This window comes from Branchiostoma belcheri, unplaced genomic scaffold (assembly GCF_001625305.1).
Source record: "Branchiostoma belcheri isolate BF01 breed outbred unplaced genomic scaffold, Haploidv18h27 scaffold104, whole genome shotgun sequence".
In the NCBI taxonomy this organism is placed as follows: Eukaryota; Metazoa; Chordata; class Leptocardii; order Amphioxiformes; family Branchiostomatidae; genus Branchiostoma; species Branchiostoma belcheri.
This window is the reverse complement of record NW_017802425.1, coordinates 1-24,073: the sequence shown is the minus strand read 5'-3', so window position 1 is coordinate 24,073 and position 24,073 is coordinate 1. Positions and strand designations below refer to the sequence as shown.

Genomic DNA, 24,073 nt, shown 5'->3' with positions numbered 1-24,073 from the left:
ATACATGTAGCTATTTTATTGTTTGCTTCTTTAAGGCTGGTGGTTTGAGTATTAAGAACACTCGATTCTCTTTCTTTCAGGCATCAACTTTCAATTTAACACATTCAGCTTGGAGGCCAATTATGACTATTTGCGGCTCTACACTGGTGATGACCCAGGCACAGCAGTGCAGTCATATACAGGACAGACCTTACCCAGCCCATATTCTGCAAACTATCACATTGTCTTTCTAGTCCTATCATCTGATCAATCAGTGTCTTCCTCTGGATTTAACATCAGCTATACCAGTGAGTATTATATTTTTCATCAAATGTCCAAATATTGATTATATATCTTTCCTGTAATCAAACTTATAAGAATCATCATGACTAAAAGTAAGAAATTTATCTGGTCATTTTTTTCTGTGGCTATTACATGTATATCTATAGGGCAGCAGCATATATCAAAATACTGACAGAAAACATTGTCCTTGTTTCAAACATCACTTTTTATGTTGCAGCCTTTGACCTGACAGCAAATTGTGCATTTCCTGGTAACATTGACAACGGTTACAACAACCAGGGCAGTGGCCAAGTTTTCCTTGTGGGGGAGTCCATTATGTATGGCTGCAGCCCTGGTTATAACCTCATCGGGACAGCAACACTCACATGTGTGAACGGGAACCCTGCACATTGGAATCATCCTCTACCTCAGTGTCAAGGTGAGCAATGCAATATCTTAAAAGTCAAAAGTCATCAGAATATGTACACATGTCTGTAGGATATTGGAGTTTTCTTTTAAACTTTTGTAATCAGACACCTTCCTCAGAGCTTTTGACTTGAGTGCTGCCTCAAGTAGGTGGTTTTTGTGGCAAGAACACGTCAATCCCATGCCAACTTAGCTGAGCTTACTGGGATGAGGGGGCCAGGATGCAAACATATCCACGTTTGGGAGCCATGCTCAATATCTCTATAGGCTAGTCAGTGTAATACTCAGGATAAAATGTATTTTTGTGGTTTAGACTTCAGATTTGGTGCAGTCTGGTATCCTAATCCAGTTATTGGCAATGTCTTAAAAATGATGGAACCAATAGAATTGTCACTTGCTCTTATGATTACAATCCTGTACATGTTTGTTCTACACACAGCCCAGTGTGGTGGTCTACACAATGGACCAATAGGTAATATTGTGTCCCCTGGGTATCCCAACAACTACCCCAACAACCTACCGAACTGTGCTTACGAGATCACGGTGAACCCAGGCGAAGGGATAAGGCTAAGGATTACAGACTTTGAGACAGCTGGCCCTGGTGACACACTGACAGTGAGTAGCCCGTCACATATCATTTCACTTGGGTTTGTTAGGGATGATCACACTCAGTCTGGTACATGTACTTCAGAGCTATGGCATAGTCCTTTACATGCATCTACAAGAAGTATGGAATGTGGCTGGATCCTGTATGCATTATCATCAGAGTCATGATGCACAACTCAGACTAATTTCAGGTGTATGATATTCAACATTTTTGTAGGTTATAAGCTGTAACATATACATTGTATGCATTTGTCATTTTTCTGGTTGGACTTTTCTGGCTCTTTAGCATCTTTCTATACATACATGAAAGCTATAATATTTAAAGGTCTACACTACACACTTAAAGTTTTGTCTCCGCCACATGTTTATTTCTAAATTTATAAGCTGCCTTTTATCTCATCTTTCTCATATTCAGATCTATGATGGCACTCAGTCTTCCCCATCGCTCGGAACCTTCAGTGGAAATCAGCTGACACCGGGCCAGATGTTCAACTCTTCCTCATATCGTATGTTTCTGATGTTCATCACTGACGGTTCAGGCCAGGCAAAGGGTTTCAGTATTTCATACGAATGTGAGTATTTAACACAGCTGTTATGGAGCTGTCTTTTTTACTTATTGACTGTCTTTTTGACTTTCTGTGTTAAACATTGATAGCAGGTTTGCTGATTGTTAAGAAAATTTGGCTACGTAATGTTATTTTTAGTGTCACATAAATGTTCTGCCAGTTCTGCCACTTCTCAAAATTATGTGACCCTCACTGTAAATTGCAGTTTTCATCCATCATTTAGCTTGAAGAAAAGCACCTTTTTCTGGCTCAAGAATAGCATTGTCTGAAAAAGCTACCTTTCCACTAAATTTGGAATATGCTTTATCTTCTACAGCATATACCCTTTCATCCGAGTGCCCTGACCGAGGCAATCCACAAAATGGATATGTGGTGCAGATTACAGGGTATGGAGTGGGAGCCTTTGCCAGATATGACTGTAATGAAGGCTACACTTTCCAAGGCAACCGGACTATCACCTGTGTGAGAAGTAACCCTCAGTCTAGTCCACACTGGGACAGTGACCTGCCAACATGTACAGGTAGGAAGCTCTGTTCACAGGCACATTTAGCCTTATCTTGCTTACGATTTTAAGGTCTTCACTGGAATGATCTTTAAGAATACTCCATATTTTTCAATGAACCTCATACAAGCCACCATGAGCAGTCTGATTGATTTTTTTTACAGCTGCATGTGGAGGAAACATTCAAGTTCGTAACCCAGGGTCCACAGGGCTGATCTTGTCCCCTGGGTACCCAGGACTGTACTCTAACTACCTTGGCTGCACATGGACACTACAGGCTCCAGCTGGACTATTATTCACTCTACAGTTCAACACCTTGGAGTAAGTACAGCTAACAACAAAGTCATTCAAACCTTAAAAATGTAATTATATATATTTGTAATTGGTATTGTAGGTGTGTAAATAATTTTGTTGTTACATAAAAAAATTGCTTATGGTCACTCTTTAATTCTTAAATATGAAACAAGACAAATTTAGTGTTTTATGCAAGTGACATAGTCAAGTTATTATTAAGGCTCCAGCCACACTACTTATCAATGATATACTCTTTTGAGCCTAAATGAGGGCTGTACAGAAGGTGATAAAAGATGGCTACCAGTAACATGTGTTTTGCTATTTATCGAAAGACAATTCATTGTTTTGAAAACACAGCATAGAGACTTGTGGCAGTGACAGAAGTTGTACCTGTGACTATCTGATTATCCGTGACGGTGATTTGGCTACATCTCCCATGGCCGGGGGAGGGCGCTTCTGTGGGCAGACTCTGCCTCCTGACATCAATCTCAACAACACTAACGCCATCCGCATCGAGTTCCACACGGACCTGTCAGTCACAAACCAAGGCTTCTCCATAAGATACACAAGTATGATTGCTCCCTTCTTATGCTACTGGATCAAAATACATGTATGTTTACATGTAACATTACATGATTTGTCTAATGTTATATGAACATAGGATGTACAATAGAAAAAGGTCGTCTTTGCCTGTGTCTTGATAGAATTTCCGAAAATGGATTCAATGCCCCCAAAGGCAAAGTGAAGTTGATGTTAAATGCTTTTACTGATTTAAGTTTACCCCAAACATAAGATAAAAGCACACATACATGTACGCCATTCTCGTGTTACTATGCCAAAGTCAGGTATATATTTAGGTGCTGCATACTTCCCTTCAGGTTATCTTCAAACAGTGTGTAACGACCCAGGAACCCCGATGAATGGTTCCAGGACTGGTGGCAGTTCTTTCAGTGTTGGTGACACGATCTACTTCCAGTGTGACCCTGGATACGTTCTGTCAGGTGTTAGTTATATCACCTGCCAGGGCAACTCACAGGCTGGCGTGTCGTGGAGTGGGCGTACTCCAACATGTGAAGGTACCGGACACGGAGTCATTTTTTTCAAACTATTGTTACCAACAAGGAAGTTCACTTTCCTATCAGCATTATGATACAAAATTTTGCACTGTTTTGATGATAACAATTTGCTAACTCAAAATGTGTGCTTCCAGCACCTTGCGGTGGTCGTTTCACGGACCCGTCAGGCCTGATCCTGTCCCCTGGTTACCCCAGCTATCCCCACAGCAGTGACTGTACCTGGAGTATTGTGGTGCAGCAGGATAGGGTGGTGGAGCTGACTTTTATATAGTAAGTATACATCGTCTCTAACTTGTATTTACCATTGGTTTCAGCCATCGATGTTAATGTTTGTTAAGAAGTATGATTAAATACTATTCTCCATTGACATGACAAGCAAGACCTGTGATTAGTGATTTTTATTAAAGCCTATTTATGATATGATAGTGTGGACATGCTCTTGGTGCTGAATGATCACTACAGAAGTCCACCACTTTGATGTGATAGTATGGACCTGTCCTTGGCTCTGAAAAATGACTACAAAAGCCCATCACTATAGTGTGATAGTGAGGACCTGTCCTTGGTGCTGAATGATTACTACAAAAGCCCACCACTTTGGTGTGATAGTGTGGACCTGTCCTTAGTGCTGAATAATGACTACAAAAGCCCACCACTATGGTGTGATAGTGAGGACCTGTCCTTGGTGCTGAATGATTACTACAAAAGCCCACCACTATGGTGTGATAGTGAGAACCTGTCCTTGGAGCTGAATAATGACTACAAAAGCCCATCACTATGGTGTGATAGTGTGGACCTGTCCTTGGTGCTGAATAATGACTACAAAAGCCCACCACTTTGGTGTGATAGTGTGGACCTGTCCTTGGTGCTGAATAATGACTACAAAAGCCCATCACTATGGTGTGATAGTGTGGACCTGTCCTTGGTGCTGAATAATGACTACAAAAGCCCATCACTATGGTGTGATAGTGTGGACCTGTCCTTGGTGCTGAATAATGACTACAAAGCCCACCACTATGGTGCAGTAGTGTGGACCTGTCCTTGGTGCTGAATAATGACTACAAAGCCCACCACTTTGATGTGATGGTTTGGACCTGTCCTTGGTGCTGAATAATTACTACAAAAGCCCACCACTATGGTGTAGTAGTGTGGACCTGTCCTTAGTGCTGAATAATGACTACAAAAGCCCACCACTTTGGTGTGATAGTGTGGACCTGTCCTTGGTGCTGAATAATGACTACAAAAGCCCACTGCCATAAGATGATAATCTAGACCTGTCCTGGGTGCTGAATGATGATTATAGAAGCTGGACTATGTTATAATGATAGTGTAGACCTGTCCTTGGTGCTAAATGATTACTACTGCATCCCCCTGCTATAGTATGATACACAGGTAGGTATGGCCTTTGATATTGTTATGCCAAAGAAGCTAGATAATTTTATGTGTATTTGTCAGTTTCCAGACTGAGACAGGCTATGACTACATGAACATCTATGACGGGACCAACTCCTCAGCCCAGCTGGGAGACCAGTACACAGGCCACCTGTCTGAGCAGGGTAACCTGCCTGCACCACTCAGGAGCAGTGGCAACCAGATGACTATAGTGTTCCATAGTGACTCTTCAGTTGGTGGGGATGGCTTTCAGCTGAGATACCAAGGTACTAGTCAGAATAATCACCACTCAGATAAAGCAAAGAGTTTAAGAGAGAAATGTTCTATCAATGTCAGTTTTACCACAAAGCAGTATATAGAATTAGCATGAAAGTTCATCTGTGTTGGTACAAGTCATTATGAAATAAATCCTTGTATATAGCCTTGTTACTGCATACACATATGCATGCTCATTACTACCTGAGCAAGTACAAGAAAATCTCATGGTTTGTTGTTTATTGTCAAGCATGTTTTCCTGTGTTGATGTAGCCATCCGTAGGACCTTTTGTCTACCCTTGACTGCACCCATGAATGGAACCATGATTGGCAGCAACTTCAACATCTTCAGTACTGTCAGCTTCTCCTGTGATGATGGTAAGTGTGTTTGGACACATGGAATTCTTTGTAATATTTATATATGCTTGTGGGGTAAAAAAAAAGGCATTCTGAGAATTTTATTTTCGTAGCTGTTTATTTTGTAGATGGTTGTTTTCAATAAGTGCTCCTGACATGGTTTAGTCTTAATGATTTGACAACTGAGAATTGGAGGAGTGCGTCAACATAACCAGGTGATTCAATTGCTTGTGTTTTAAGTTTTACCAGCAGAATAATACAGACTGTATTTCTTATCTCTCAGGTTATGAGTTACCCTCATCATGTAACCAGGGAGGCCGCTGTGTCCTGACTTGTACTTCAGTCTCAGGGACACCAACTTGGGACAAACCTGTCCCTACCTGCACAGGTCAGTGGTACAGTCCAAGGCCTTAATTTCCTACTTATACTAGTTATAGTCATTTTATCTTTTTCAGCAGTTGTATTTCTCTGGTACAGAGATTTTTGTCCCAACAGCAGCATTTGAAACCCAATAGAAACAATTGAAGTAAATGCCACACAGGAAATTTGTGACAGTGTTTGCTTAGTCTATCAACCACGAAAATTTCAGATCCAAACACAAAGTCACTATACATGTATTTATTATGCTAAGGGACTCTTCAGTGACCATTTCTCACAAGATCTTTAAGAGTATTGCAGTTTTCAGGTTAGTAACAAATTTGGATCCTTCCTCAGCGCCATGTGGAGGAGACAGACGACCACTAGTGGACATGTCAGAAGTAATTGTTTCTCCAAACTACCCAAGGGACTATGACAACTCCCTGGGTGGCTGTGTCTGGTCTATTTCTGTGGACCCTGCTTATGGTAAGCTCTTCAAAAAACTCTTTGTAAGTTTATGTTTTGTGAGTACAGTTGATTGACACTATTTCACAAGATTGTTTCAACTAGTTGCAAATCTACAGGGCAGGTGTTACTTTTCAAGCAATGTAGTGTGCAGAAAATTAGCTTTAACCACATGCAACCATACCTTATTGAAATATTCACAGAAAGTATTTTACATGAAGTGTGTATCCTTGAAATAGGAAAACCATATACCTTCTTTCAAAATTGGTACAAATAAAATGTCAGAGGATTGGAAAAATGTGTCACTACTGCCAGTGATAGTGTGTGTGCCATTTTTTACTTTCCCCAGTTGTGCATTTTGAGTTTGTGGTGTTTGAGACAGAGCCACAGTTTGATACCCTGACCATCTACAATGGACCCTCATCATCATCACCAGCCCTTGTCAGCCTCAGTGGTACACACTCAGGGGAAAACTATTTGAGCACACAGGTATGTGGAACAATATCCTTCAAGACTGCTCCTAAGTTGTGCACCTAGAAATTTTTCATAGGAGCAGTTACTGTCAATACATTTATGTTTTAGTCTTCATTACTGTGAATATGTTTTAGTCTTGATTACTGTAAATAAGTTTTAGTCTTGATTACTGTTTCAATTCAACTCAATGTCTTTTATAATTTTTTTGCCACTTGAATTAGGTGATTATGAAAATGTTATCAATAGCTTCTTTGTGAACTTTCAGAGCAATGTCCAGATGAGTTTTGTAACAAATGCACGAGTCACAGCAAGGGGATTTCACGCTATCATTACTGGTAAGTGTAAAATGATACATGTTATGTTATAAAACACAATGTAACACATATGTTGCATGGCTAAGACAGAGAAATGCAAAGTCATTACAAGTAAGTAGGAAACTAAGGAACGGTAATAGATGCATGCTATAAGGGAATTATAATGCATGCCATTAAAACTATCAAATGCTCTGATTGAAGGCTGGTGGGGTATGGTAATGGTGACATTTTCTGTTCTAGCTGTGCATGGTACAAGTACCTCCTACTGCCAGGACCCAGGGGTGCCTGAGTTTGGCAGTCGTCAGGGGAATAACTTTGCGGTTGGCCAGTCCGTGACATTTTCCTGTGACCCTGGGTTTGTACTGAATGACACTGCTGTCCTGGTGTGTGAGACATCCTCAACTATAGCCATGTGGAACGGAACACTTCCGGGCTGTGTGGGTGAGAGTTCAGGCCATCTTGAAAAACCTTGTTAGGCAAGACTGTGACTGCCACAATGTTTGAAAATTGGGCAGGTTTTGTCAAAAACTAATAATTATATTATAGAGGAAAATTTATTTTTTTTACAAAAAATTGTGTAATGCTGTTTTGACTTAAAATTAACTACATCAAACAGCTCCATCAAATGTTCTTGTGAGTGCTAGCATTACAATAGGCTAAGAGGATAATGTTAAATTATAGTTGACATGTATATGTATGTATATCTCAGCACAGTCCGAGACTGCCAGAAATTCAAGATAAATGTTAACATTCTTGTCACAGAAGCTCATCTATGGCATTTGCTCATTACTTGTTCATTATCTAGGTGGTTGTGGTGCCTATATAACTGGTCATACCTCTGGCTACATCTATTCTCCCAACTACCCTGGACAATATGGCAACAACCAAAACTGCCAGTGGACAGTTGAGGCCAGTCTTGGGGAGGGAGTGAAGCTGACAGTGGAGTCCTTCATCTTAGAGGAGTCGTACGACAAGCTCAAAATCTACGATGGAGGCTCTGCGAATGCCTTCTTACTGGGAGAGTATACAGGTGGGTTGGTCTTACTTATAACTCCTGCCCAGTATTGCTAACCTTCCTCAACCACTCAAACCACAGCAGTTGCCCCAAAGCTTTTATCACTCATGACCTTACCTATGCCATCAATCAGTATAGCTAGGTAGCTGCCTCCCGGGCTTCCTTTTTCCATGTGTTGGTGCCCATCTAGATTTTATACGGTCATGTATAGAAGTGATGCTTGGATTTAACGATGTGATCCCTATTTTCAACAGGAACCACCATTCCCAGGGAAATCAGGGCCACATCCAACATGATCTACTTGGTCCTTACTACAGACTACTCAGTCACTGATGCAGGCTTCAAGATCCGTTATGAAAGTCAGTAACTGTTATGTACCTTTTTTACTGATTAAAACAAAGGACTTTTCAGTTTGTGTTTTCATAACCGGTAGTTCACAGGATTCATTATTGAAGAACCTCTTTGTCTTACAGCAGAGATGTACTGCATTATTTCATAAACTCTACTAAAATTACTAAATTTTTTTTTTCATTTCACATTTTATCCCCAAGATTGAAAGGAAATTTGGGATATTTACATATTTTATGGCAGCACAAGTAATGACATCAAAAACTGTAGGTTCTTGAAGTTGTTTTTCAGTGTATCAGTTTGAGTTATTGTGTAAAAAAAAAATTCAGGGCCTTCAGAGTTGGTGTAAACATGATTCTTTCTGACTTTGTAGCAAAAGTACATTAAAATTTTGTATTATTTTTTAATCATCACCAACATTTTCTTTCACCATTTTCAGCATATGGCTTGGTCAGTGCACCATGTCCAGACCCTGGCATCCCAGACAATGGCTACAGGACTGGGGACAGTTTTGTTGTGGATGCAGTCGTCTCATTTGGCTGTAATGAGGGCTACACTTTGGTTGGCCATGAGCATATCACCTGTATGCCTGGAAACAGGAGGGACTGGAACTATCCTCCCCCCACCTGTGAAGGTACATGATCATACAATGTCTTATACCTGTAGTGAGAACCATTGTTGTTCATTTTATGGATGCTGTAAAATCCTTTTAAGTCATACCTGTAACCTGACATTTTGTGGACAGAAAAGTGGCCAGTACATTTGTATTATGTGATTAGTTTAGAGGAATGATGTTTGGAAGTATTGTTGGAAAAGGTAGCTGCTCTTATTTGGAGACATTTATTTGACGACTTTTGGCCTTTTTGAGCATTAGATAATAGTGTTGAATGCAGTGTGTGTATAGTACTGTAACACATATCTGTTTAATATCATAGACTTGCAACAAGAGGAATGTTTTTCTCCTCAGCTCTGTGTGGAGGGTCATTGACAGAGGACACTGGACTGATCTACTCACCTGGCTGGCCAGGAGGCTATGATCACGGACAAAACTGTACCTGGACCATCACTGCCAGTGGTCGAACTGGTAAGTACCTAGGTCATTTTCTTACCTTCATTACATAAAAGGTGAAAGAATTTTTTACTGAAATATTTTCTTAAGATACAATGTAAGTGTTTCAACATTTTATTTATCAAAAGATGATCATTTTCTCTGGTGCCTAGCTATGGAGTGTCATGGGTTGAAGTGTATGAAAACTAAAAACCTTCAAAGTTAGGGCAGCCTTTGTATAAAAGAATTTGGCCCTTGACTGTAATAAGTCTTTATCACTCTCTGTAGGAATTGAGTTGAGGTTCCAGAACTTCAGTCTGGAGCAGGACTATGACTACGTGTCCCTGTACGATGGTCCCACCACCAACTCCCCTCTACTGGGCAGGTTCACTGGACAGACACTTCCTCCTGTGCTGTATTCACAGTCCAATGAAGTCGTCATTACATTGACAACTGACAGTTCAGTGAAGGATGATGGGTTTGCACTTCAGTATGAAGGTACTGAGCTTTGACTTAGTTTGATCCCACCATGGCCCATCACAATAGGTATTATCATACATAAAATCACATAAGATACAGGGTAAACCACAAATAACAATAAGGATAATGCATACTAGCCATATTGTGCTTTTATCATAGGATAATGGTAACATTATGTTCAAGAACAGTTACAGTTATCTGAAGAAACTGAAAGTGAGACAATAAATTTGGAAGCCAGGCTGCCATTACTGCTAGATTGTACAAGAAGTTGTGTTACGCTATTCCTTTCAGCATTTCTTGCACGAGACTGTGTCACACCACCGGCGCTGCAAAATGGTCACATTATTGGGACCAGCTATGCGACAGGCTCGGTGATTCGGTATGAGTGTGATGAGGGTTTCATCGTGAGTGGCCCGCCTGTTCTTACCTGTCAGCAGGACACCCTGACATGGAGTAACCCTTTCCCCACTTGTGACGGTAGGTAGAGAAACGCTTATGAGTAATTTACCTGTTGTCAGTCAAGACTCCTTCTGGAAAATATACCAGAACAGCTGCATGCATTGTTTTTTCAGTTATAGGGAAATCTTCAGTAAGCTATCATACAAACTTATCACAAAGCTAATGTCACAAATTCTTTTATATCTGCAAGATAGGTTAATTTCCTCCATATCCTCCACACTTGAAAGTGTGTTATATTGAGTGACTGTGTACCATCATGTTTCCACTGCAGCTCCATGTGGTGCCAACTACACAGCCCTTTCGGGCACCATCCTGAGCCCAGGCTACCCTGGGTCATATGGTAACCAGCGGGACTGCCGCTGGCTGATCATGCTGCCACAGGGCATGGCTGTACAGTTCAGCTTTGACCTGTTTGATGTGGAGGATGGGTATGACTATCTCACCTTCAGGTCAGTAATACTTATCAGGCAGATTGTAGCTTTGTCTTAAAATGAACCTCACCCCTTATTTAGAAAATTCAAGGGAATGTTAAATGAATGCTTCCTTGATCCAGACTCTTTGGAACCTAAAAAAGGAGCATTCAGAGCCCCATGCAAGCACAACTTCAAACAGCTTTGTATCATTTGACAATGTGAAGAGGCTAACTTTTAAAAGCTGTCTTCAAATGTATCTCTTAGCTTTTGAATAAGTAACTGAAGTATAGGAATGGCATATTAAATTGTCTGTGTTCTTGTTTTCAGAGAGGGCCTTACTACATCCTTACCTGTCACAGTCCAGCTGACTGGTGTTCAAGCAAATGACACCTACATTCCCTCCAATAATGTGCTGGTACAGCTCACCTCGGACTACTCAGTTGACGGCAAGTTCATGATGCGCTACACAGGTACATGAAGATACGGTTTTTATGTACTTACAATGTAGACTCCAGAGTGTATGTAGGCAGTGCTTGAAATACTTTTTTCTGCATACAATGTAGTTGCACTGATGCAGGCATCATTTAAGATCACCTCCACCAGTCAAGTTTGACTTTCTTTGCCTTGAAGTTTCAATTCATTAAGAATTGAAATGTTTCGAAAAAAAATTTTCTGGTACAGTATAGGTCCATTTTTAAAATTTTACTTTTAAAAGTTCCCTGCTGTCTTGGAATATGCAACTTTGAAGAACTTGCAATGCAATGCTGTTTTTGACCACTACTGGTGTACATGTATGTCCCCCTAGTATCTGGGGCTGGTTTTGTCATGGCCGAGTGCAGGTAAGATGCAGGTTTGAAATCAGAAATACCTGCACAGTCCCAATTTTACCTGCACTAACCTGCATCTGCAGGTGTTTTTTGAGCCCATGATTGAAGTGTCCAACCATAGCAGATCATCAGAAGATTCCACTTCAATCATCTTTGATTTCTCCTCTGTCATGATCAGGTGTTGCTTCCCGGAGCTGCCCGACACTACCAGATGTACCAAACTCTGTGCGGATAGGAGATGGCAGTGCTATCGGGGATGTGGTGAGATATGTGTGCAACCGTGGGTTCACCATTACGGGGGCTTCCACCCTGACCTGCAGGGGTGGTAACATCACAGCCTGGGACAACAGCCCACCAACATGTACAGGTGTGTGTCTGAACCAGTATATTATGGTACATATACAGGAAGATTATCTCCTTCACAAAGAAAGCATCAAATGTTTATAACTTTATGAACAAAGGTGACCATCAAAGATGTGAGCTGTTGGTATGGGTGGCAGATTTTGTTGTTGTTTTGCTTCACAGTTCCACAACCTGCATATGCATGTATTGTGTTCTCATAATTTTGCATAACACTCATTGACAACTGACTTACAAATGTTTAAAAAAATTGCCTTTATTATTTTTTATGATTTCCAGTGTTGTGCACAACTAATGACGACCGTTCAGATGGCAGCGGTGTGATCCTGAGTCCAGGCTACCCTAATAACTACCCCATCAATACCATCTGTGGCTGGACACTGCATGGGTGTAATGGACACCCTGTCACTTTATTTTTTGAGTCTTTCCAGTCAGAGGCCAGATATGACAAACTTGAAGTATTTGATGGTAGTGTATCAGTTAAAACTTTTATTTGCTTCAGTCTGTTCTGTCTTGATTGTATTGCTGTATGATGAACAGTTTTTAGTCAAGTGAGATGCATTGTTGGTTCTCTTATAGGCAGTAACAGTCACTTATGGCACTGATTTGTAATCTGCTATAATATGTAGATTACTATAAACAAAAGCAGCACATGTTCAGATACCTAACATGTGTATGTTTCCATCTTGTGACATACATGTATTTAATTTTATTCCTGAAGGAACGACTGATGCAGGCACTGCAGCTGTGACCTACACTGGACGCCCCAATCCTGTAGCCAACTACACCAGTCCAGGGGCAGTCATCTTCCTCAAATGGACCAGCGATTCTTCCATTACAGATTCAGGCTTTGTACTTATCTACCGATGTTAGTATGCTGTTTTATCATTGGTATTTCAGTCCTTTCATAGAGAGTGCACAGTGTGAGTGAACACAGTACAATAATATCACACAGTAATAATACAGCATGTTTGGACTTTTCATTCTATTTTGCTTTTAGTGTCAAACATTTAGTGACAAACATTTTGAAAGCAATAAATCAAATGTTTTGGTTTCCAGCATCCTGTTGCAATGACCCAGGAATACCAGACAATGGCAACAGACAAGGAAACAGGTGCGTGTCATATGAAATGCTCTTAAAGAAACAATAAACAACAATCTTGTAATTGAATTAAGGATATTTGGAACATGCATGTAGGTTGACTGCTGATAGAAAAAACACCTCTATCTGTGATAGAAAAAATTTCAAGAAAGGGATGAATACAGTGTTGTTAATTGGGTTGCTATGAACATTTTTGTTTTTTTGTCTTTCAGTTTTAACCCCAATGACAGAGTGACATTCAGTTGTAATGCTGGGTATACCCTGGTGGGACAAGCCACCGCCACTTGTCAGCTGATGGGAAACTATGCATATGAGTGGACCAGCCCTGCACCTATCTGCCAAGGTGAGTACTTAGCAGGGATTTCGCACTGATGAATAACCCTACAAGAATTGTTGATTCTGAAATTGCATTTCATAGAGGTATTGAAAGTACTTTTTAAGAAAAAAGAATTCTAGGCTGAAGGTGTCCAGTTTTAATGATTTGGTACATACTACAGAATTTTGACTTAATATGAGCTTGATGTCATTTAGATTACCACTGCTATGCTAAACATTAATTGCTTCCTCTCTTACAAAAATTTACTAAAGGCAACTTTTGTTACCAAACAGCCACCTCCTGTGGCATGCCCCGAGCCCCTGCCAATGGAATCATTGATGGGAATGACTTTACCATTGGCTCTACTGTGACTTACAAGTGCAACCTGGGATATCGTCTGCCAGCCTCTGCTGTCATGCAGATCACCTGTGGTGCCAATGGGTGGAGCAGCAACAACCACCAGCCTGTCAAAGTAAGGACTATTGGGAGGGATGATTCAGGTTATATGGAAGTAATGTTGGGGAATGAGCCATGATCAGAAAGTTTCCTGAAATCATTAAAAAAGAAATCCAGAAAAGAAAAAAAAATGTAAATACTAGTAGATGGAAAGATAGAGACAGTTGGTAACATTAGAATGTATTTACCACATCTTGTTTGCATACATTGAAAATGTTATAAGATTTTGAACTAATTGAATCAGATGTTGTTACACACTCAGTACTGTTATTTACATGCATGCAGAATTTGTATTCAATTCTCATAGACTATATATGATTTATAATAATTTGTCTTGTATTTTCCAGTCAGCACATGTCCACGCCCAGCCTCTGTTGCCCACAGCACAATGACACCGTCCCAGTCTACATACAATTATGGGGACAGAGTTGACTATGGGTGTGCTGCAGGCTACCATCCTGTTGGCTTACATGTGCTGACATGTTTGGCAGACCAGACCTGGGACAACCCCCCTCCCACCTGTGAAGGTTTGTGAGTCAGTCTATGACAAATGTGGAGTCTGAGTCTTCTAATTCTACTGCAGCTGAAAACAGTTATTCTGTCTTACAAATAAGGGTAACCTCTAGTCAGTGATTTTGATTGGTCATGTAATGCTCTCATACATTCCATCTTCAACTGTGTACCTTGCAAACTAGCTGAATTGTTTTATAAAGAAGTCAAACAGGTAACCTAAAATTCTTGAAAAAAACTGAGCTGTAAAAATCTGTCTGTTCCAAAACTATAACCGTGAATAGTTCTGTACATTTTGTGCCTCTGTTATCCCTAATATTACATCGTGGAATGTGACGTATGCATGCCTTTAATTGTTTCCCACAGTTAACAGATGTGCCCAGCTGCCAATCCCCCCCAATGGTGGATACAGATATGTTGCTGGGGCAAATGCTACTTACAACTCTGTCATACAGTACACTTGCAATGCTGGATACAACATACAGGGGTCACAACAGCGCCAGTGCCAAGCCGATGGCACATGGAGTGGTACTGATGTGCAGTGTGTAGGTAAGTTCCCTAGTTTTGCTGTTCTACACAAGCACAGCTCTGGAATGGCAAAATACATTTGTATGTCTGACTCAGATCTTCAAAAGAAAAATCATTGATTTCTAGATCAGTGTTAACATGTGATAACAAGCTTCTTTATAAAGATATGATCATCATAAATCTGCAAATTTCTTTTAAATCCACAGCGGAGGGATGTAGAGATCCAGGAATTCCCACGAATGGAAATCGTCAAGGCAACAGCTTCACCTACGGATCCACAGTGATTTACAGCTGTAACGAGGGCTTCAGACTGGTTGGCAGCTCCTACCTCACCTGTCAATCAAACCGTGAATGGAATGGCGAAATGCCTGTCTGCATCCGTAAGTTCTCTACATATTATGTAATGTAAGGGTTCGCTCTGGCATTAATGCATTCACCATGCAAATTCTGAACATAACAATTTTGTGATTTGGCAAACAGAATTTCTGCCACTACATATAACCATAATACCATCGAATAAAACAAATGATGAATGAAATGTTCTAATGCAGCACTGGTAATTTCTGAGCAGGAGAGAAGATTCTGAGCAGGAGAGAAGATTAATTAGCAGATTGATTAGAATTCTTTAATTTGTACTTTTCAACAATTATTGGATAGAATAACCCTGGTTTGTTGAAATCTAGAGGTTTCTAATATGTAACATTAGCTGTGATGCTTTAACAGTGATGTTGACTACAAGGAAGCCACTAATGACCATTTATGTTACTTTACATTCCAGCAATAACATGTGGGGATCCAGGTGTTCCATACTACGGTGACAGGGATGGTGATAGCTTCAACTACGGCAATATCCTTAACTTTACCTGCAATGATGGGTACATCCTACAGGGGGCACCTATCATACGATGTGAGCAGAATGGATTATGGAGCAACCCTATCCCAACCTGTACAGGTAAGAAGAGTATTGACTTCAGCCTTTGGAAAATTATATGTTACTTTTAAGTTCATGTATGTTCATCAACAAATTGGTTGGTAGAGAAATGATATGTTGAATATTTCAATGGCTGCCTCCTATATGAGAGTCATGCCTTGATCTGGTTCATTTCACTGATCATCAAATCATCAATACTGAAACTAATCTACATGTATCTTGCCCTCTACATTTTAGCTGTTGACTGTGGTGACCCAGGAACAATAGAACATGGTCACAGTGTGGCTCAAGCTGGAACGACCTACGGTGTGACTATAGAGTACTTCTGTGACAATGGATACTTCATCTATGGCTCTTCCTCCATACGTTGTCAGACTAATGGCCAGTGGGATGGCACCAAGCCAGAATGTCGCAGTAAGTTTCATGTTCTTATTATGGACATCTTAAAGTCATGAATTGATACTTTGAGAAAGAAGTAGTCAGCTCTTGTAAGAAGAAGTTGTCTGTGCTTTCTTATTACCTAATCCATTGGTTAGTGACCCTGCCCCTGCACCATGAGGTTGGGAGTTTGAATCCTGACTGTTGTTGCTCACCCGACATGCATGCTAGTGTAAAGGGTCACAGTCCTTATGACTGGATATTAAGCCGTTCTCCACCGTTCATTGTGCTTGTCGAAAAGAGCTAGGGGGTATTTTCCTGGTGCAATGAATGATCATGTAAACATAGCATCTGTCTTATCTGTCATAACCAGTGGAAGTATTCAGTGAGCTAAGACAGGAGTTTACTTTTTTTCTAAAATCCATTCAGTGTACTTATTTTAACATCAACATTGATTCATTTCCCAGTTGTTGACTGTGGGGACCCTGGCACATCACCCAATACTAACAAGGGAGGAGACACAACTACAACATTTGGGTCGACTGTCACATACATCTGCACATCAGGACACACTATCGTTAGTGGTGACACGAGTCGTACATGCCAGGCAGATGGAACATGGAGTGGCTCAGCTCTCCACTGCTCTGGTAAATCTTCTTATCAAGACTTTATCAAGACTTATCAAGTTATCATAACTTTGATATAGGAGTAAATGATTAATCATTTTCTAGGGATCATGTCATTGACATTTCTAGTTAAAGATCCAAACCTTTGGAAATAGATGGAAATAATTGTTATCCAGCAATTCAGGTTTTACACATTAGAATTAATATGTAAACAATTTTTGTTTTTCTATTGATCTATGACAGCAGCAGATAGTGCAGGATGCCAGGCGTACAACCTGTGTTCTCCAGCATGTTTGCAAAATGTACTGCACCAGCACAAAACACTTCATGTACATGTACATGTACTGTGTATAGCACCTTGGCACAATGTCTCATTTAGGGTGGTATTCGTGGATGACAGTCCGTCTTGAGTTTTCAAATGTTGGGTCAAAAAATATTTTCTGATGCAAACTAGAAAAATGGTTTGTCAACGTGTTCAAGATGCCATGAATACAAGCTGGTGCTCTCCTTGGTGCTGAAGTGAGGTCCATTGTTGTTTAGGGATATTAGGGATATGACATTTCCACAATCTAATTTCTTATAAATTTTCTCTCACCATGTTATTTGTTAGAGGATAGCGTTACAGGTACTTTCTTTATCACTTTTCAGTACATGATTATATGGGAACATTTAGACATGGATTGAATGCATGCCATTGCCAAATTCCATTTGTGATGCATTCCTTTGTTGTTTACATTTATATCAATACCTTTATTATTTATTATGATTGCAATTTGTTCAATGCAATTTTATGACCAGATTCTTGAATTGGGATTAATGTGGAATTATGAAAATTATGAAAACAGTGCCCAAGGTTTTGTATTACCTTCCTATCTAGTATGTACATGTAACATTAAATAAAACTCTTGACTGTAATTTTGCTCTAGGGTCTACAACCACTTGTGGTGATATTGGGGACCCACCCCATGGGCGATTTGTGCCCAAGAAGAGCACATACAACCCCAATGACCAGATCACATTCAGCTGTGACACAGGATACAACCTACAGGGCAGCCAGTCTCTCACATGCCAGTCTGGTGGAGCTTGGAGCAGCACCAGACCTGACTGTATAAGTAAGCACTTCACTTCATCATAAAAGAATCCTTAAGGAAAATTCTTTTAAAGAAAATACTGATTCTCACAAAATGGAATATTCAAGCATATACATGTGTATTGAATACAGTTGATAGATTTGAATGCTGTCTGACTGAGTTTAGAATTTTAACTTCAGTCAGACAAGTCTCTTACACATATCCTAGCGTGCACAAATAGTTGTACAGATGTTAACTTTAGGCCCATGAAACAATTCAACATTTCTTTATACACTTTTTCAATGCTATTGTAAAGCACGTTTGAACTGTAATTTCCAACACAAGAAATTGGATTTTGACTGTACGACTCCAGTCTTTGTCAAGGAATGAGTAATCCACCTCTTCTGTGACATCACGTTATGTAAATGACACACGTGACATGTAGGTTGCAGAAAGCACCCCGTCTTAAAGGGCTGGTTGCAATGCTCTTAATGTAGATGGCTCTTTAATACCTCATGCAAACAAGTCTGGTTCCATGCTCAAGATTCTTAAAGTTTGTACAATGAGACTGAGTATCCAATCACTGTTGTTTTCAACACTGTTGTTGTTTTCCACAGTCCAGAGCTGCGGTGACCCAGGTCGCCCTTCCAATGGGAACTACAACTCCACAGGGTTCACCTACAGTAGTACTGTCCTGTTTAGCTGTAACCCTGGCTACATGTTGACTGGCACCCCATCCAAGTACTGCACAGCAACAGGAGAGTGGAAACCAGATGGCTCCCCCATATGCATGGGTCAGTACTTAATGAACACAAGGAGAGCCTATGAAAATTGAGACATTTTTGGATAAACAAAGTCATGACATTGTACAATATAAGGGCACACCAATTTAAATTGTTGGTTCTCAGATTTTCCTTCTTCCTTTTTTTTCTTGAACTAGCAAAACAAAACAAAACAAAACTAAAAAAGATTCTGGTTCTCAAAAATGCCCCTTTTTTTGTCCCCCAACAGTTAGGTCCTTTTCTTCCTAGTTCTTCCTAGTTCTTACAGTTTTTCTATTTATTAAATGCAGTGGTTAGGTGAAAAGTTTAAAATTCATTGTTTAAATATTAACATAGCCTTTTATGTTGACTTCACAGTTTTTGCTATAGCATTTGGAGCTATACAAAGTCATGTAAATATAATAGGATGCCTAGACCTGATTTTTTTTTTCGCCGTTACTTCATATTTTTCATGAAAAAATCCAAAAACCAACAAAGTAAATTGGTCCGGCCTAATGACTCAGGAAAGTCACAAAACTGTGATTCTGAACTCATAGACAATGTTATCTAGTATGGTTGAAAGGCTTTGTTTGTAAAGGTTACTTTGTAAGATCCTGCACTTGTCCCCTGGTATAAAGTGCCTTTCCTCTAATAGGAACACAACAATGGGGCCTGCCTGGGATTAAAACCACGATCCTTCAGATTCTGAGTAAATGATTCTGACCAGAAGACCACCTTGACACCCCCAGTCTGAACAAGATTAGGAGTCATACAATCATGTACTTATCAATCCACATCTTGATTGAGTGTATGTATATTGCAGAAGAACTTAGTGTCTTCAAGTCTTGCAATCTATTGTTCCTCTCTAGTTGTAAACTGTGGAGATCCTGGTATTCCTGCCAATGGTGTGATCACAGGCAGTGAGTTCACATACGGGCACTTTGTCACCTACACCTGTATCACTGGACACAGTCTGATTGGTCAGGCTAACCGCACCTGCCAGGCCAATGGACAGTGGAGCAACAGTCTGCCTGCTTGTCAGGGTAGGTCATTGATGGCAAACTCTTTTCCAGTTATCATAAAATATTTAGATTTTAAAGCTATATATCAGTCAATTGCAAGTGTTCATGCAGCTGAATATGATGATGTATGCAGCTGAATATGATGATATATGATGATATGTCAAAGAAAGACATTTTCCTTCTTAGTACTCTGTCTTTCTCTTTTTTGTCTTTCTTCCTACACCCCATAGCCTGATATCTAGCTGGGCTGGATAGTGTTTTGATATTGGGTGTTCAAGGTAGTAATGGCCCTTTAAAGAAAGGATCTTTAATTTTGATAAGTAACTTTTTTAGGTCTTCAAAGACTGCAAGTATATTGTACTCAGAAGGAAAGCAACTATTCATGCAAGCCAATATCATAACTGACTCATGTCATTGACCATGTTGATTGTTGTTCCAGTTGTTAACTGTGGAGCCCCACCACCTGTCCCATACAGCACTGTGGAAGGCAATAGCTACACGTTTGGCAGCAGTGTCTCATACAACTGTTCCACAGGATACAGGCTGATTGGTCCTAACGTACTTACATGTAGAGCTAATGGATATTGGGGAAGCAACCTGCTGGGGACAACGCAATGTGTCCGTAAGTAACCTACAATGTATATACGCACGTTCTACCTACATGTAACTATTTTCTGGTGGCATCAGTGTTATCACTGTTTTTTTAATGTGTATTTAGACAAGGGGCCATTTATAAGAACAGTAGTTTCAATATTAAGTTTTGACACAATGCCATACAAATGGCCTTATTTCTTTGAACTTGAAAACATAGGTTTGAATTTCAGCTGTATCTTGTGGCGACCCTGGTGTCCCGGCTAATGGCCAACGACAGGGGAGCCGCTTCACCTTCGGAAGCAGAGTGACCTTCACTTGTGACGAAGGGTACATCCTGATTGGAACCAATCAGCAGCAGTGCATGGCTGACGGAAGATGGAGTCCATCCTCTTTACCTGTCTGTCAAAGTCAGTGCAAGTTTTCAGAAACCCTAAGTTCAAAGCACTACGTTATTTGAATGCATGTTTATCTTGAACGCCTAACATATCTGCAGGAACTACTCGCTAGGTTGTAAGATAATCATTTAGCACACAGAATGACACCATTTGTTTAGTCCAATCAAAGAATTACCACTTTCAGTTGACTTATAACTGTTGTTCGGCCACTTGTTATTCGGAAAGTCATCTCTTTAGTAACAAATGTCAATGTTGGTTTAAGAAACAAACATCTTGCCATTTCCCACCTTTCCACAGCTGCCACTCAGCAGTCCTGCCGTGACCCCGGATCACCAGATCATGGCAGCCGAAACGCCACCAGCTTCCTCCCTGGAGCTATCGTCCGTTTCCACTGCCAGGACGGCTACCACATCCTGGGCCCCACCAGTCTGATCTGTGACCCAGCCACGCTGAGCTGGAATGGCCAGCCACCAACCTGCGTCCGTGAGTACCTGAAGCTTTTGGAAGCCAAATAGTAGTGCAGATTTGTTCAGTATTAGTATGTGAGCATAATTACAGAAAGTGAGCATAATTACTGTAACACCACAATTACTTGAAATCATCCATAATGCTATTTGACAGTGTTTTAAAATCTGTATTGAATGAACGTCATTTATTTAAGGAACTGCTCATGAAGTGTAAATGAGTGAACTTCTCTCCCCTTCACCACCACACAGCCCACAACTGCGTGGAGCTGGAGGCTCCAGACCATGCAAACATTGTTTCAGTGAGCGACCTGCAAGGTCAGGGGTACACAACTATCTTCACCTGTCAGCGTGGATATACACAGACCAGCGGAGACACGATCAGGGTCTGTCAGGACAACGGACAGTGGAGTGGGAAACCTATTGTCTGTGAAGGTATGTTCATGTGTTGTGCTTGAACCTTAAAGTTTGTTTATTCATGAAAAGCTCAAATTGGCCTGCAGGCCACTTTTCATGACGGAAGAGGTAAGGATCAGATAAAAATAAAGTTTACATCATCATTTAAAGTCCTGACAAATCTATAAACATGTCATTACACATACATGGTACAAAATACATACATAGGAGTGAGAACTGGTGTATGTTTTGTCAAATGAATAGATTTAATGTCAAAATACAAAATTTATTTTAGCTTAATTTTTTTTTATTTTTAGTGGGAAGTAAGCCTAGTGAGAAGCCACCTACTGTCCTCTATCCAACCACGCCTGAACCCAAGCCCACTGTGCCTGTGCAAGCCTTTGTAGAGGAGCAGATCTGGACTGGTTTTTATGAATACAAAGGCAGGAAGCACCCCTGTACGCTCACCATCACAGCTGTGCTGCAGAGCTCCTTTACCATTATCGGAGACTTTGATGATGGCTCTTCCTCCTTCACTCTTTTAGGTGACTTAAACCTTCCAAGAGTTTTGTCATATTTGGGAGAATTTAGTGTTGATAGCTGTTGTGAATAATGAATTTGGATTTAGTATTTTTACTTACTCTGTTGTTGTTACCAGGAACCTACAAGCCAGCAGAGAACGCTCTGACCCTTCTTGGTTCAGACCTCACACTGGCTGATCCAAGTAACTTCATGGGACTTACCAGAGTAACATTTGATGGATATGTAAGTTATAATTTAGTTACATAGTTGGTTACAAATATGTGGGGATTGGTACATGTTAATATACTAGCTTGAGAATGTGTAAGACATTGAGGTTCTGCCTCAGTGCCAGGCACTGAAATGTGGCGAGGATGATAATGACATATAATAGACATATTATTAGTACATCAAGACTAAGTCTTGTAGACCTTGATTCAAGTTCTACATCTAAAGTTTTGCCTAGAAAATCTCTTGTAAAATTGTCTTTAAATGCTTTATTTCTTTCTCCAGTTGTACTACATTGCAGGAGGCTTAATGTACAGTGGAGATATCCTGGCAACTGACTTTGGGAGCTTTGATCTCCAAATCTCAAGTTTGTCATCTTTCATTATTTGCAATTACTGAAATATCTATCGAATACTGTTGACACAGCTGCCATATCTGTACACATACATGTGGTTGAGGAATAGTTTCTATTATTAACTTAGCTTTTTGTGCCTGTGCAAAAAGTACAAAAAGTCAGCCAATAAAATCAGGTTAGAGCATTGTGAATGGCAATGAGTTATAGGAAGAAAATGTTACATCAACACACATCTTTGTTTTAATCTGTAAAGTTCTGTAAATGGAGCTAAGTCCTCAGGATTAAGTTGGACTTAACTGTACTATCATTTAATTCCACGAATGTTTTAATGCTTTTCCCATGCCAGGTTCAGAGATTCCCAATTCAAAGCCCCAGTCAGGTAAGGGTCTGAGTGGAGGTTCCATAGCTGCTGCTGTGTTGGTGCCCATCCTCTGTCTGGCTGTACTTGCCCTGGGAGTTTATGCCTGGCACCTCAAGTGAGTTTCCCTCCTACATGTACATTAAGTAATGTAATACCAAAATAAACTGGATATCCGGTTGCTTCATTTACTTTGTGTTACATTACATTTACATGTTTACATGTTCTATCTGGATGTGTAACCTTCATCGACGTATAAAGGGCCTTTACCAGACGGCATTCTGGTTCATTCCACCTAAGAAATACATCAAGCCTGGCTTAGTCTGGTTGTACATAAAAATAATTTTTCTGGCCTGCATCAGTGGCTGTGCTCTTACCAATTTAGGCTACTCATTCACCTAGTATGTAGGGGGACCGCTTACATAACTCAGACCAAAAGATAACTAAACAAATCTGTATCAATATTCCACATTCTATAATTGACCCAGGCGTACTGGCCAGAGGTTCAGCTTCTTCAGCCGTTATGGGGAGGGAGACGATGATGCTTCATTTGAAAATCCATGTTACAACACAGCTGAAGGGGTAAGTTGTGATTTTTTTTGTAGCAATTAAAAGATGAGCTAACTTTGTAGTAGCATTTCTACTTTTGGTAATACATTGAAGAGTTGTTATAATTTGAGTGTGATCTCATATTTGCTCAGTGCAAGAGCTTCAGCAGTAAGAAACTTCATTTGGTTAGATAGTTCTCAGCCCCTTTTAAATTAGACATTTT

At 40.3% G+C, this 24,073-nt stretch overlaps 1 protein-coding gene across 1 annotated transcript in view; it reads left to right on the top strand.

Annotated features, from left to right (window-relative positions):
* LOC109476641 (CUB and sushi domain-containing protein 3-like) overlaps window positions 1–24,025 on the top strand; it is a 35,496-nt gene extending 11,471 nt beyond the window's left edge. Inside the window, 48 exon segments of the mRNA XM_019777649.1 lie at window positions 81–287; window positions 500–700; window positions 1,127–1,302; window positions 1,709–1,865; window positions 2,176–2,379; window positions 2,526–2,682; window positions 3,013–3,224; window positions 3,534–3,731; window positions 3,866–4,001; window positions 5,184–5,386; window positions 5,649–5,753; window positions 6,016–6,120; window positions 6,447–6,575; window positions 6,904–7,043; window positions 7,294–7,363; window positions 7,583–7,783; window positions 8,148–8,372; window positions 8,612–8,716; window positions 9,145–9,339; window positions 9,673–9,789; window positions 10,042–10,251; window positions 10,525–10,710; window positions 10,964–11,141; window positions 11,433–11,575; window positions 12,111–12,299; window positions 12,572–12,760; window positions 13,014–13,160; window positions 13,352–13,406; window positions 13,607–13,737; window positions 14,004–14,162; window positions 14,165–14,182; window positions 15,043–15,225; window positions 15,411–15,584; window positions 15,983–16,156; window positions 16,373–16,549; window positions 16,981–17,160; window positions 18,066–18,251; window positions 18,827–19,003; window positions 19,840–20,013; window positions 20,432–20,614; window positions 20,817–20,993; window positions 21,279–21,464; window positions 21,698–21,880; window positions 22,159–22,386; window positions 22,500–22,606; window positions 22,874–22,955; window positions 23,290–23,419; window positions 23,790–24,025. Of these exon segments, the coding sequence (XP_019633208.1) occupies window positions 81–287; window positions 500–700; window positions 1,127–1,302; window positions 1,709–1,865; window positions 2,176–2,379; window positions 2,526–2,682; window positions 3,013–3,224; window positions 3,534–3,731; window positions 3,866–4,001; window positions 5,184–5,386; window positions 5,649–5,753; window positions 6,016–6,120; window positions 6,447–6,575; window positions 6,904–7,043; window positions 7,294–7,363; window positions 7,583–7,783; window positions 8,148–8,372; window positions 8,612–8,716; window positions 9,145–9,339; window positions 9,673–9,789; window positions 10,042–10,251; window positions 10,525–10,710; window positions 10,964–11,141; window positions 11,433–11,575; window positions 12,111–12,299; window positions 12,572–12,760; window positions 13,014–13,160; window positions 13,352–13,406; window positions 13,607–13,737; window positions 14,004–14,162; window positions 14,165–14,182; window positions 15,043–15,225; window positions 15,411–15,584; window positions 15,983–16,156; window positions 16,373–16,549; window positions 16,981–17,160; window positions 18,066–18,251; window positions 18,827–19,003; window positions 19,840–20,013; window positions 20,432–20,614; window positions 20,817–20,993; window positions 21,279–21,464; window positions 21,698–21,880; window positions 22,159–22,386; window positions 22,500–22,606; window positions 22,874–22,955; window positions 23,290–23,419; window positions 23,790–23,913 (7,673 nt within the window). The 3' untranslated portion in view covers window positions 23,914–24,025.
* The last annotated feature ends 48 nt before the right edge of the window (window positions 24,026–24,073 follow it).